The 15,161-nt window shown below is 40.8% G+C and overlaps 1 protein-coding gene across 4 annotated transcripts in view; it reads left to right on the top strand.

Moving 5' to 3' along the window:
* The window catches only part of LOC141765507 (NT-3 growth factor receptor-like), a 258,306-nt gene that overhangs the window by 152,223 nt on the left and 90,922 nt on the right, over positions 1-15,161 (top strand). For 2 of the 4 annotated variants that reach the window (XM_074631525.1, XM_074631526.1), the window contains exons 8-12: positions 6,080-6,192; positions 8,312-8,495; positions 10,400-10,423; positions 11,441-11,484; positions 13,829-13,931. In XM_074631525.1, the coding sequence (XP_074487626.1) occupies positions 6,080-6,192; positions 8,312-8,495; positions 10,400-10,423; positions 11,441-11,484; positions 13,829-13,931 (468 nt within the window). The remainder of the gene's footprint in view (positions 1-6,079; positions 6,193-8,311; positions 8,496-10,399; positions 10,424-11,440; positions 11,485-13,828; positions 13,932-15,161) is intronic. The other 2 variants (XM_074631527.1, XM_074631528.1) reach the window with 1 other exon arrangement.

Here is a 15,161-nt window from a genome sequence, read left to right as displayed (position 1 = left end):
GTGCGATTTTCATGTCTTTTATATTATAAAGCAGGTTTAAGTGATATGTAAATACTGTAAAAGTATCAAAACACTCAATCCATGGAGAAATACACAACCTGTATTCAGAAAATGTGCGTTTGAAACAAGCCGTCAGGATTTCTGTCCATTTGTGATGTCACAAATCTACAATATTCGGACCATTTCACAGTTTTAAACGTAAACAGACTAAATGGGTCCCAGTTTATTTCCTGTTGCAGTGGATGTGAATGACATCAGCTGACAGCATGTAAACATGGACCCAAGCTGTTTCCTAGCAACGCAATTCCGTTGCCATTCCGTTGAAATGCGCTAAAACGGAGAGTTTCAGACAGAGGGTAAATATAGGCATATTCAGACAGACAGTATGAGGAAAATAATGTGTTTTTTGAACATTACAGCATGTAAACATGTTCTAGTAGAAACCCAAAATACAAACAAGGACCTGAAAATTAGCATGATATGTCCCCTTTAAGGCATGAGCACCAACCACGCTCTAAAGACTTTTGCAATCAAAAGTTGCAAAATTGGTGATTTGACGTGATGCGAAGTGAAGTGATGTGAAGTGATGTAACGTAACGGGATGTGACGTGACGTGGCGGCGAAAAAGCGCCTTTTGCCATGAAACAGGAAGTTGTTGTATCTTTTGTGTACTTTGTCAAATATGCTCCAAATTTTTCATCCAAGATAAGGGTCCAGGCCTGAGAACATTGACATTCCAATATAGTCTTATAGCCTGGCCCATTTCACAACTCTTTAACCGTTTGTCGTAGACTGTTGTGGGAGGCTTTGAACCCAGCAAAGTACTGTCACTGTTTATTTTATCTACTTAATCCCGCCCCCTACACTTTAGCCACGCCCCCTTTCAGAAGTAATTAACGTTTTTTGTAGACACCTGTGGGAGGCTTCCCTGCACTCATCAGACTTCCTGATTCATTGGTGTGTGTTATCCATGCCCCTTACACTTAAGCCCTGCCTCCTTTCATAACTCATGAACTGTTTGTTAAACATACTTGTGGCAGGCATCATTGCACTCAGCAGAGTTACTGTTTCATTGTGCCTGGCCGCGTCGACCGGCGTCCCGCCAGTTCCCCCGAACACACTTTAAGGTGCGATGGCCCGTCCATCGCTGCCTGCAGCTTTAATCGGTATTGCCTTTGTCTTTGTCTTTGCTATTGTGTTTGTCCTTGTCCTTGTCTTTGTCTTCACTGTTCATAGTATTTGAGCACAGAGGGACCTCACAGCAGACTTCCCGTGCCACATCCTCACTGCCTCTATATGAGTGCCGTATATCAACCCACTTAAACATTGACCATGACATTGTGGTTTTCCAGACATCAAGCACACCGCTAGCTGCTGTATTTACATCCCATTCAGACATGTCTTGGGTTTGCGGCCAATGTTCTGCTTATCGATTCACCAGAGAACAGCGAGCTGTTCTGTAGGAAGCCACTTCAGCAAAGGAAGAATCTTTCTGACTGGTGGCTGTGGCTCAAGAGGTAGAGCGGTGGTTCGATCCCCGGCTCCTCCGGTCCGCATGTCGAAGTGTACTTTGGCAAGATACTGAACCTCAAATTGCTCTCGAAGGCTGTGCCATCAAGTTCCAAGTTTAGTTTCAAGTTTCAAGTTTCAAGTTTATTTGTCATATGCATTTAAAAAAAAAGTGTGTGAATGAGTATTTAGATTAGATCCTGATGGGCAGGTTGACACCTTGCATGGCAGCCTCTGCCATCAGTGTATGAATGTGTGTGTGTGAATGGGTGAATGCTGACTTGTAGTGTAAAGTGGTAGGGAGACTAGAAAGGCGCCATATGAAAGCAAGTCCATTTACCATCCATTTACCAAGTCCAAATAAAGGATCATATTTCTAATAATGCTTCCCGGAGGACATAATTATGTGTTTACTTTAAGGAAAGGGCCTCGCTACATGCAGTTCAAAACAAATTGTGACAAATCATTGCAATGACTTGATTTCATGTTCAAAACATGACAAATACAGAGAGGGCATTTCTTTGACTGTGTGATTACATGTTGCAAACAGAGTTGAGTGGCAGAGTGATTTCCTTTTCTATGTTATTTGGCACAACTAGATGCATCAAACATGGATACGAAGGTAGAGCACAGTCGTAATGACATAAATGGGTAGTGTGCATACAAGCATGATCAAATCAGCAAGTTTATATGGTAGAAATCTGTTGAAATATTGATCTATCAAGCAAATACAGTTGTCGTCATTATTGTCAATATAAAGCTTCCATGTGTGCAAATTGGAAAACAGCGTTGCACGCTGCTACCCATCTGTGACTATTTGTTGAAAGCAACACATAACTGCACCAATTTTCCTCAGAATTGGGCCCCTTTCAGGGAACCTCAGAAAGGTTACCTGACATGAGAAGCTATGAGATACCTGAACACTTTGCTGTTTTACATTCTTCCTGATACAAATTTAAAAGAAATGCACTACTGTTTTTGTTTTGCTTTTCTTATGTATAAAGGGACTACAACTGAATTTCGTAGTGCAACCCTGTGTTGTACAATGACAATAAATTAACCTTGAACCTTGAGATGTCATACCAAAAATTCTGAAAACCTTGGAACCTAATAGCTAGATTTCCATGAAGTGTACTGTGGATATTCATGGTCCCCAAAAGTTGGGGAATTTAAAGAATTTGGTGACCCCTGACCTTTCCTCTAGCACCACCATTGCACCAGAATTACCTCACAAAATATCAAAATCCAATTGCCTCAGTATCATGAAATATACAAACAGTATGACATTAATGTTACGGAGTTGATGCAGCCTTTCCATTATGTCATACTTCATGACCTTTCCTCAAGCGCCACCCTCAACACAAACCACAGTTTTTGCCCCACTTGTGGTAATGTGTGTTAAAATGTTACAGGCTAATGCATAAAAAAGTCTTTGCAAAGGCTGAAAACAAATGGTGCATATAAGGTGAAGATGTGTTCGTGCATCTTAAAGATGATTCAACTTGAGTGCTAATTCATTAATGCACATAGAAAGAAAAGGAAAGAGGTCCAACAGAAAGTACATTCAGAGGACAGATGGTCGGCGTGTGCAGAGTGTGTTACTTACCCCTAACCTGTACAGTTATGTTGGCGACGATATGTGGATTACAAAAACTCTCCAGTGGTCAAACATGTAATAACCTGAGGCAAAACTTTTTTTTTTGCGTCCTATCCAAACAAGTTCTCTAGTGAATGTGTTGGTAAACAGTCGCACATCCAGCAAACATACAGCAGCTGTCACTTTAAATGGTGTTTGTGTCCACCAGATGAATGTAAATCCAATATTCTATAGCTTTTAGTTCTGTTTTTGGTCTCCACCAACTCTTGAGGGAAATATCTGTCTCTTTAGCTTCCAATTATTCCATTATGTTTACCAACTAGTCTCAAACTGTGTGTGTCTGCTGTTTGCTGCTAAGCAGGGCTTATCAGATCTTTTTCAGATATTTCTGAGCAGTGAGACTGAACCAAAACAGTAAAGTTGTGGCCTGTAAAACTGAAACAAGGAGAAGCTCTAAAGCTCTTTGGAGTTGAAGTGAACTGCAGAGTTGCTGATCATTCTCTGTGTGTTTGATATTGTGAGTGACACCTTTCACATCACATATTGTTAAAAATGTTGATTATAGCCGCTCTAAGAATTGTAAAAATTGGCAGTATGCAGTGTTGTGTAGGTTCACACTTCACGAGAGCTAGCTCAAAGTCGAGTTCACACAGATTAAAATTAACTAGTTCAGGTTTATTCCGTCTTGTAATTTTTTTTTTTTTGTAACTGGTCAAATGCTATGGTGTTTAAGTAGTCTCAAACTCATGCACATAAAAACCAGGCATTTGCATGTGATACAAGTTCACAGAGTAGTATCTGCGAGTGGAAAAGCATCCTCAAGAGCATTCAAATGCAGTCCCGTGAACACAAGGCTGTGCCTGTGATGAGCGCGAGCTCAACCCTCTCTGCGCGCTCGCAACTGCTCAACTCTAACTCGTCGAGTTGACTTTTGAGACTTCGGAGTCAAGGATGGAATAGACGGTGGCTAATGTCTCTGCTCCTTTGATTGTACTGGCGTGCCATTGTAAAACACAGTGGGCCCTATCTTAAACAAAGCAAAGCGGCGTATAGTGCTGCTGTCATTGGTAGTTTCACGCCCGGCGCCCACGTTGTGTACAGTAAGTAGCAAATGTGCATGGGCGCGAAGATCTTAGAATGAGGTGTGGTCAGGCGTATTGCATCAGTTGAGGAAATACCAAGCACCGCCCACCAGCCAGCACGCTTAATAGGAACGCTATCTCTCTCTGAAATGACCTGTGATTGGCCAACATCTCCCGTCACGGGCGATTTATTAAAGCCTGAAAACAGAGCCATGATGAGGTGAAGAAGTCTAGTTTTCTCTCAGAACTTGAAAGGTTATTATGACATTTTTGCCCAATGATGCCGAAAATGTTCTGCCTACTGCAGCTTTAAAGGTCCCATATTGTAAAAAGTGAGATTGTCATGTCTGTTATAGTATAAAGCAGGTTTAAGTGATATATAAATACCGTGAAACTATTGAAACGTTCAATATACGGAGAAATACGCATAACCCATATTCAGAAATTGTGCGATTGAAACAAGCCGTCAGGATTTCTGTCCATTTGTGATGTCACAAATATACGATATTTAGACCATTACACGTTTTTTTAAACGTAAACATTCTTAATGTGTCCCAGTTTATTTCCTGTTGCAGTGGATGTAAATGACATCAGCTGACAGGAAGTAAACATGGACCTAAACTGTTGCCTAGCAATGCAATTCCGTTGCAATTCCGTTGAAATAAGCTAAAACGGAGCGTTTCAGACAGAGGATAAATAAAAGCATATTCAGGCAGACAGTATGAGGAAAATTAAGTTGTTTTTTTAACATGACAGCATACAAACATGTTCAACTAGAAACACAAAATACAAGTACGAACCTGACAATGCATGATATGGGACCTTTAAGAGACTAAATACAATCCCTTTGCCCCCTTGTACCGGACTTTATGACCAGATTATGCGGCACTTAACTAGCAAAAGTGCAGTTCGACACACACTAAATTCACTTGCGCCTTGCACTTTAGACCATGCGCCATAGATCATTTAAATAGGGCCCATCGTGTTAACTCCCGAGTTAACAACGATCACGTTCACATTAGTTGCAAACATCAGTTCATCTTTCACCAAAAACATGAGCACGGTCTTTTAGCAAGTTCATGCACAACACTGTCAGTATGTTGTTCCATCGAAGATTTTGTGGGGTGTACTGTCCACTGCCTCCCCTAGGTGCTGCTAGCATGGCTTTAGTCATATTCATTTTACTGGATAACACCCAAGGGTGCTTTCATCCAGAGCTCCTTTTTACACTATGACGCAGATACTGTACGTCAGACTTATACTGTACAAATTTGCACATCTGGAGCTTGTGAAACTCATCCAAGCAGCCCTGGTGATATATTATCCTCTTGTGTGTGTGTGTGCGTGTGTGTGTGTGTGTGTGTGTGTGTGTGTGTGTGCGTGTGTGTGTGTGTGTGCGCGTGTGTGCGTGTGTGTGTACACTTGAAAGGATAAATTCAATTTGCGGTGGAACGACTAATAACAGCGATCATCTTTCTCTGATGCTGGTTTGCATTTCTCACCACTGGCTGCAGAAAGATGACACAGTTGCAGCAAACAGCAAATCGTGTTTGCATTCAGAAACAGTTTTGTCAGTCAACAGAGAGAAACACGAGAGCAGGAACGCACACGCTCACACACTCCAAATCGATTGGAACAGATTGTGATGAGACCAGCATATTAAAATGATAATCAAGGTCTCTCCATTTCCACGTCTCTCTATTTCCTCTTCCCATTCTTTCATGTACTGCCACAATACATCCAGTGTAATGACAGACAATATAAGCTTCACTGTAGTGGTGCAGGTACATGTGACAGTGTAATTCAATAAAATACTTTTTTTATGCAGTCCTCTGTTTCAATTACAAAGAGAAGTGCTCATCTTCCCCTCTCTTCTCTTTGGTCTCTTCAGTTCCTCCGTACATCGTGAAGCTGAAGGAGCCAGAACGCCGCCATGACACGTGCATAGAGTTCACCGTTCGAGGATCACCCCACCCGACCTTGCGGTGGTACCACGAAGAGGAGGTGTGTTTGATTCATCTGTCAGTGTGACTGCCAAATCATAATCTGGTCAATCTTTTCTATAATGTATGTTCTAGACGATGCTTTGTTATTTCATGGTTGCTCTTTGAATGAAATTCCATCCATGGAATACACCATGGAGAAACAAAACCATGTATCAGATATCAAGATGGAACCACACTTTGGGGTTTAAAGGTCCCATATCGTGCTCATTTTCAGGTTCCTACTTGTATTTTGTGTTTCTAATAGAACATGTTTTTTCTTCGTACTGTCTGCCTGAATATACCTGTATTCACCCTCTGTATGAAACGCTCCGTTTCCGTACATTTCAATGGAATTGCAACGGAATTGCGTTGCTCGGCTACAGTTTGGGTCCATGTTTACTTCCTGTCAGCTGATGTCATTCACATACACTGCGACCAGAATTAAACTGGGACACATTTTGAATGTTTACGTTTAAAACCGTTTAATCGTCTAAATATTGTATATAGACATCACAAATGGACAGAAATCCTAACGGCTTGTTTCAAACGCACAATTTCTAAATACGGGCTGTGTGTATTTCTCCGTATATTTAGCGTTTTGATAGTTTAACAGTATCTATAAAGCACTTAAACCTGCTTTATAATATAAAAGACATGAAAATCTCACTTTTTACAATATGGGACTTTTAAATGAATCTACCAAACAGTACATTCCTATATAAGGCAGAGTATATTCACTGATTGTTCATCATGTTTTGATGACATTTTGTGTGGAAAATAATGTGAAAAATAACCAGTAACATTAGCTGTCAAATAAATGAGTAATAGTTGATTAACGATTACAATATTTGTCTCTGAAACAAAGTGGATTAGAACTGTAAAGTGGCAGAAAATATAAATACTCAAGTAAAGTACAAGTATCTCAGAACTGTTTCTCTTCAGGTTACAAGTTGAACATTGAGGATTTTGCATCAGGAAAGGGGGGTGGGGTGGCTTTCATAGGACTGACAGAAAAAAAGTTTTGGACCCACTGGTTGAAGATGATATGCTGATGACATATTAATGTTAACTGAAGTGAGATTGCTCTGTTGTTCCGATACTGATACCAGTATGGGAAATACACTGATCTTATATCACGTCATCATATCGTTTATCAGCTCATTTATGCTACAACAACAACACGTGTCACCTGATCCGTACATCCTGCCCGATCGACTGAGCATCTGCAACTCTCAACAGAGATGGAAAAGAAGCGGGATGGCTCACTCCTTATTTACTTCCATCATCAGCTCTGGGAGAAAAAAAAAACGATTGCCGAGTCCCGAATCGATGATGGAAGTAGTGAAGGAGTGAGCCATCCCGCTTCTTTCTCATCTTTTGTTGAGAGATACACATGTTCAGTACCGATCGGGCAGGTGCTAGCGGAGAGTGTAACGTAAGTCAGAGCAGTAAAGCGGCGACGTGTGCCGCATGCAAGGCTTTACTTCCGAGATTTAGTTTAGTTTCCATACAGGGTTAGTAGTATACAGCTGCTAATAATAATAATAATAATAATAACTAGAATTCCAATCGGAGAGAGCCGACCTCTACCAACGCGTCATCAACGCGTCATCAGTTACACTGCACATGTGTTAAACCCTGTGGTTTTAATGCTCAGGCTGATCGGAATCCTTAAAAATATTCCTGAATCCGGATCATGATCCGGATCGCCACCAAAATCGGATGGATTGTTCATTGTGCCACACCCCACCCCTCCAAAAACTTTCATTCAAATCCATTCTGGACTTTTGGAGTAATTCTGCTAACAGACAAACAAACAAACAAACCAACGAACCAACAAACCAACGCCGGTGAAAACATAACCTCCTTCCTAGGCCTTCGGCCTTGGCGGAGGTAATAATAATGTATATACTTTTGTTGTTAAAGCCCTGGTATCGGATTGGTACCCGGTATCAGCCCATGTGCAAATTCAGGTATCAGAATCGGCATTGGGAAGGAAAAACATTTTTTATCGGAAGATCTCAACTCTGAACAGGCCTGAACACGTTTTTTTTGGTATATGACATTAGATATGAGTGTTTGCTCAGGGCTTCATGACATGTTGTCACTGTTAATTTGTTCTGTCAATCCCCTCTCAGGAAATATCCCACACTGACTATGTGCGTCCTGACATGGATATTTATCAGGACTACATAGAGGGCTGCCTGAACTTCAAGAACCCAACGCACCACAACAACGGCAACTACACTTTGGAGGCCAGCAACTACCTGGGTGTGGCCACCAGTACTGTCTACGGACACTTCCTGGACGGCCCCATTGGTGGTAAGTTGGGACCTGTTGAGTTTGTGTCATATCTACTACTATTATAATATGTACTATAGAAAATGAAATCAGCAACAGAGAATTATCTGCACTGATTAATTTCAACCGAAACCATCGAAACAAAATCATATCAGTCCTTTTGTGATTACTGCTCTTAACATACTAACATACCATGGCAGAAGACACCTGTACATTATGGGTTTGTGTTTGACCTGCGTATGGTTGGCTGTAAAACATGAACTCACAGTAGTGAAACAGTCATGTTGCAGTCTGAAAGCTGGCATTTGCTTTCCTGTTATCTGTACTAGGCTTACATGCAGCTGCCAATAAAGTACCAACCTCTTTCATATGTCACTCTGTTAGAACACGTATCCATGAAGCATTTCACTCACATGCCATGTACATTATCCCTTACTTGTCATTGGATGTTACCTGGAGTGTTGTTGAACCATCCAATATCACAACCTGTTCTCACTCTCATCTAATCAAATACTGATGCTCAGTCATTGTCCCTCGCCGTCTGATACAAACACACCGAGGCACCCTTTAGAGTCTGCATGAGACGAGCCGGGCTTTCTACTAACTCCAATGTAAACCCATCTGCGTCATTATTAGACAGTCAGAGCAACTGATGTAGTATAAGGAGAGAGAAAGTCTGCGTAGGGCGGATGGTAGGGGAGGCTGGAACGGTATAAAACGGTCGCTATAACGTGACAGTAGTACATTAAACAGGTAACCTGAAAAAAATCATGTTCCTCTGTGTCCTCCGGTGCTCCTAACTACATCTGCAAGATTTCACAGACCAGAGGAAAACAAGCAGTAAGAGCTGATCTGAGGTCTGCTGTCTATCCGAGCCAGCTGTCAATCACTCACGAACTCCGACCAAACGGTCAAACTAGGCAGCACTGATCAAATATGAATCAATATTATGTTACGTTGTAGTGCACGGCTTAGCTGTAAAATGAGAAATCTGGTGAAGGAACGCCAAGTTCCGGTCACACGACTGGAGCGCAGCCAATAGGAACGCACTCACAATGAAATGACCTGTGATTGGTCAAAGTCTCCTGTCACGGGCTAGATGTTCTAAAGCCTGAAAACAGAGCCATGCAGAAGTCTAGTTTTCTCTCAGAACACTTGAATTACAATATGCTGAAAGGTTATTATGGAATTGTTGCCCAATGATGCCAAAAATATACTGCCTATTGCCGCTTTAACTTAAGGCCAGTAATGTAACAAGCGTAGTCTACTTACTGTATTTGAACCCGAACCACGACCTTTTCTTAAACCTAACCAAGTACTTTTGTCGCCTCAACCTAAACACATCGTTTTGTAGTGCAAGTGAACCTAAGTTGGAAGTTTACTTTGAAAAGACTGTACGTATGTAACGAGCGGAAACTGTACGATTTCTGTGAACACGGAATTTTATTTTGAAGAGACACATGCATGTAACAAGCAGAAACTGACACACCGTCCCTGACACGTCCAAATCGACATTCTGTCTGGCAAATAGGGTTCGTCCAATGGAATGCTGAGGCTTGGTTCAGCCCTCAGGTCGACGGAGTGTGACAGCCATCTCCCCGTGGGAGGTCAGCCTCTTGTATTGCATGATGTGGTGAAATAAAGCTTATATTTAGTGTAGGTGTCATTTACACTGTGATGTAGAGAATGAAGCTATGTTTAGACGAGAGGTGATGATCTTGTTAACGGTGTTATTTCTGGTGTTTTGCTCTTTTCACGCTTTGCACCCATCATATGTTTCTAATCTTACATTTGCTCTTCATAAGCTATCCTCATTTCTCATTGTCCTCTCCTCACGTATACTCAAACAAATATTAACTATACTTTACCTTGTCTGTACAGTGTGTCTTACTGCATCTTCTCCACTTCTCTTTCTCCTTCCACAGTTACGAACGAAGATTATGATTACGGTAACTGTTTTTTACATGAATCGCATTAGAGTATTATGGTTTAGATTCTCAGAGTTGTCAAGAAGGAGTCAGCTCTTCATCGTGACATCCTTTACATACAGTATGTAAACACGTCCAAAACTGACGCTAGAGGGGGAACCTAAGGCGTCAGAGTTTTGTAGTGTATAGGGCCACTGACCGAGTGTCTGTATTTGACGCACACCTGTGAAATTGAATCCAATCCAATACAGCAGCTCAGCCATACATTCTACGAACAGCACTCCAAACCTCAATAACAAACATGTAGTTGAATTAATAATTCTCTGACTGAACATTATTATCTCAGTAAGGGCAACACTTTGTGGCTGAGCTGCTGTATTAGATTTTACATGTGGACCTAATAAAGTGACCACTAAGGCTATAATAATGTTAATATTCTAAAACGTACAATTCCGCATAATGAATAGTTTTTGTACATTACACTAAAAAATAAATGTATGTTTTGGATGACTTTGAATGCAAAATATTAACTTTTAATTGAATATTTTTCACTGCAAACTAAACACTAAAGACCATAGAGTTGAATCACACTCCTTTGACTAAAACACAACTTATGTGTGTTTGAAGCTAGTACTGATAGATACTTCAGTATACTAAATATCCAGTATATTGAGGGATATGATTTTTCTTTCATGAACATAATGCGTCTGAGTAAATATGTTTTACTGTTGAACAATACACTTAATTGTTATGACTTAGTTAACAGGTCTATAATTTTCCAGAAATGTCCTAGAAAAACACAACATAACAATAACAAACATTGCATAACAAATAGCAATATAACCATATAATTGCATGACTTTGATCTCTAAGGTATGTCATGTCTTTCACCTCCGAGTGTCTGCAGCTCGTTGTTCATTATTGATTGGAGTAGCTCTGTAGTTCATTGTTTTAGGACTTCTCTCCCTGCAGAAGCCTGCCGCTTCTGTAGTAAACTGTTGGGATTTTCTAACCCAGTTTGCATCTTTCCACTTGTAGTCCCGACCGAAGAGACTCCCAAGCCTGACGAAGATACTTTCGGGGTGAGTGACTGTAATTAAACATGTTGAGTGTTTGGCTGATATTTTTGGTTGTATTTCTTCCACTGGCCCTGATCACGCACCTAGACAAACAAAAAGCTCCTTATCACAGCTATGGCTTGGGAAAATATCTAAAGTACATTTTTCTGACCAATAGTGTGATTTAAATTGCTTATCATTTCTGTAAATTACCTCAAAGCCGGTATCGGTGATCTCGATTTGATTAAAAAATCAGATAAAATTATGAAGAAAGAAAAAAAAACTATAATTTCAGCTTCTAAAATGTGAATATTTTCTGGTTTCTTTACTCCTCTATGACAGTAAACTGAATATCTTTGGGTTGTGGACAAAACAAGACATTTTAGGACGTCATGTCGGGCTTTTGGGAAACACTGATCATCATTTCCCACCGTTTTTTTACATTTTATAGACCAAACAACTAATCGATTAATCGTGAAAATAATCGACAGATTATCGACGATGAAAATAATCGTTAGTTTCAGCCTTAGTTTGAGGTAAGGTTGACCCTAAATAGTCGACTATTCAACGATTCAATCTAAGGAGCCGGATGTGACTGACGATCTCAAAGTCAAATCGTCTCAGAGCGCGGAAAAATGTGTATATGAAACAAAGGATCATTCCATTCAGGGCGTAAAAGCATTGTGATGTTTAATTTTGGTTTCACATGATCAGTTGGGAAATTCCTCTGCTCGTTTGACCCGTCCATCTGCCCGACCTTCTCCCCAAGCGGACTTTGTAAGAATTACTACGGCCACTAGAGGTTGCCGTCATCTTCCTCTATCCGTATCAACCATGTGAATAAATGATAATGGCCTTCTGCACCTACTAGTAGGTGCAGCAGGCCCCTTCTGATAAGATGTCAGTTGTCCATAGAGACGCACATTTCATTTATATCATTTACAGTGCAGGTAATGCTTGTTTTTTCATTGTATGTCTAGAAGAAAAATAGTTTGTTTCTATTATGATTAGTGAAGTTTGTTCTCAGATACATACAGCAGTGATGGTTGTCATTTTAGCCAGCAAAATAAGAGGTTGCGAACCTAACTTCCTTACAGCTTGTTACAGCATTTGAAAATGCACTCAAATAATAATTTTGAAAAACACGATATTCATACAGCCCTGAATATAACCCTCACTCTGTATTTGTGTTTGTGTGCGTTTTTCTCACCATTCCACACTGTGAGATATACAATTATTTGTATTAATTTTCCTCACTTGCTCTGTAGTTGCAAGTCGTTAGTAGTGTTTATTGTCTTGCCTAGTTTAGCATGTACAGACATTTAACAGCAGCAACTGTCCGTCCATCTTTATGTATACTCATAATGGCCATTATATTAAAGTACCAGTGATGTGCAAAGGAAGACATTGGATAAAAAAATCTGATAATTTAGCTCGAGAAGTTTTGTGTTGAGAGCGGACGGTGCTTTTTTAATCCAGCCTCTCCTTCTCCTCCATTCACTCGCAGCAATTTGCTTCTATGTGCTGAAAATCCCCTGGTGGCTGGTGAGCCTGGGAGTTGGCTACAAATGTAACGGAGTTCATCTTTTTTCCTGTGATTGACTGGGAAAAGATAAACTGTTGAGGCTGAGGATTTGACGGAGCGTAGTGGGTTAGTGTATGTGTGTGGGGGGGCTATTTTTCTTTGACATATTTCTGTGTTTGCATCTGTGTTCAGAAAAAAATCTGACTACCTGTATGTACAGTGCCTGAATTGGACCAAAGAAATGCCAGTAACCAGTTGCATGACATGATCTTCATATGTGTCTCGGATATATTTATATATTGGTAATATCCCACTTGAATTTCATTACATTATGCCTACACACAACTCCGGAGGTGACAGTATGCAATAAGAAGTTAAGGGAACTCGTGGACAACAATTGTATTGTATTACACTTACAGAGATTGTCAAATCTCAAAGTCTTGCTAGCAACCCTCTAGAGGCTGCAATGTTTCATTCCACCTTATAATTATAACATTGAACAGAGCTAACAGCATACTGAGGACTCTCACCAGTAGTGAGGCTTCAAAATGTCAAATTGGTCCTATTGGTGGCGCTAGAGGGAAGCATGGTCATGGAGTAATTAATTCAGAAACATTAATTTCCTTATGAATGTGGAAGAAAAAGAAGAAGTTCTCAATCAGTACTTAATCCCTCTTGAGAAATGTCCTCAGCAAGGACTTCAGCAGGCCTTAAAAGGGAACAACAGATATATATATATATATATATATATGGCTTAATGGCTGTTTACAGCCTGCTGAAGTCCTCACTGAGCAAAAATCTTTCTTTATTCTTATCTTTCCTTCTGTCCACCCTCGTCCGTAGGTCTCCATAGCAGTAGGCCTGGCAGGGTTTGCCTGTTTGATGCTGCTGGTTCTATTCCTTCTCATCAACAAATATGGACGTCGCTCAAAGTTTGGCATGAAAGGTAAGAAACCAGTTTTAACTCTCAATCTATTTGGCTCTGTTTTCCTGAAGATGCCTTTAGGCTCGCAGTGTGTGTGTGTGTGTGTGTGTGTGTGTGTGTGTGTGTGTGTGTGTGTGTGTGTGTGTGTGTGTGACATTGCTCTTGAATGAAGCTTAAAGGTGTGAATTGGCATGAAGGCCAGACATGTACCCGTAGATGGAAAGACTGAGACTGTCAGCTTTGCCAACATCTTTGTAGTATTCATTTGTATTGCTTTGCTCTGGTGTCGGTGCTCCCATCTGTTTCTCGATGCTGGGGGCACGCTGACAAGTCGTCTACTGAAAGTTATACACCTACTATGGATAAGTACCTCATACAACCCCACTTCAAAACACCCAAACTATCCCTTTAAGAGTGACAGAAAGGAAAGTTTACAAAGTAATTAAGAGCTGGAAAGACAGAAGGATGAAAAGCATGAGGGGGAGGAAGCAAGTGAGTAAGGATAAAAAGGAAGGATGCATGGAGGAAAGGAGTATCGGTGGTACAGTAGGAAGAACAGAGGGGGAAAAGAATGGAAGGACAGAGAGAGGGAGGCAAAAAGGATCAAGGAAACAGGGTTGTTTAGAGTGCTTGCTGTTTTTTCCCTCCATGCTTTCTGTCTTTCCCTCTCTCTTTCTCTCTTGACGTGTCTTCCACTCGTTGCTGTAGACTTTCTCAGCAGTGATTGGTTTCTAGGTTGAGGCGTCCTCACATCTGTCTAAACTTTCAATATGAAAGAGAGGATAGAACTGTTTTAAGGATTTCAGCTCACCTGCATTCAGTTTTGAGGAGTTGGTGTTGGTGTGACTTGGGTTTATTGATGTCTATTGACGGAGCTGTGCAGGATGAAGCCTGGGTGTGTTTTACATTTCTTTTTTTTTAAGTTATTTTTTGGGGTGATTTTTAAGTATTTATTGATAGGACGGTGGATAGAGTGTTGGAAAGGGGGAGAGAGAGAAATGACATGCGGAAAGGACCGCAGGCCGGATTCGAACCCGGGTCCACCGCTGCTAGGACTGAGCCTTGGCGATACATGGGCGCTCGCTCTACCGACTGAGCTAAGCAGCCGCCCGTGTTTTACATTTCTAAATCCTTCTTACATCTTTCTCCCTCTTAATCAATGTTTGGTTTCAAGTCATCATTTTTGTTATCATGTACAGAAGCAGGGATGCACCGACTGCAAAATTCTGGGCCAATACCGATGTTCGATGA

This window comes from Sebastes fasciatus, chromosome 4, assembly GCF_043250625.1.
Source record: "Sebastes fasciatus isolate fSebFas1 chromosome 4, fSebFas1.pri, whole genome shotgun sequence".
NCBI classification, from domain to species: domain Eukaryota; kingdom Metazoa; phylum Chordata; class Actinopteri; order Perciformes; family Sebastidae; genus Sebastes; species Sebastes fasciatus.
This window is presented reverse-complemented; position numbering and strand designations above follow the sequence as displayed.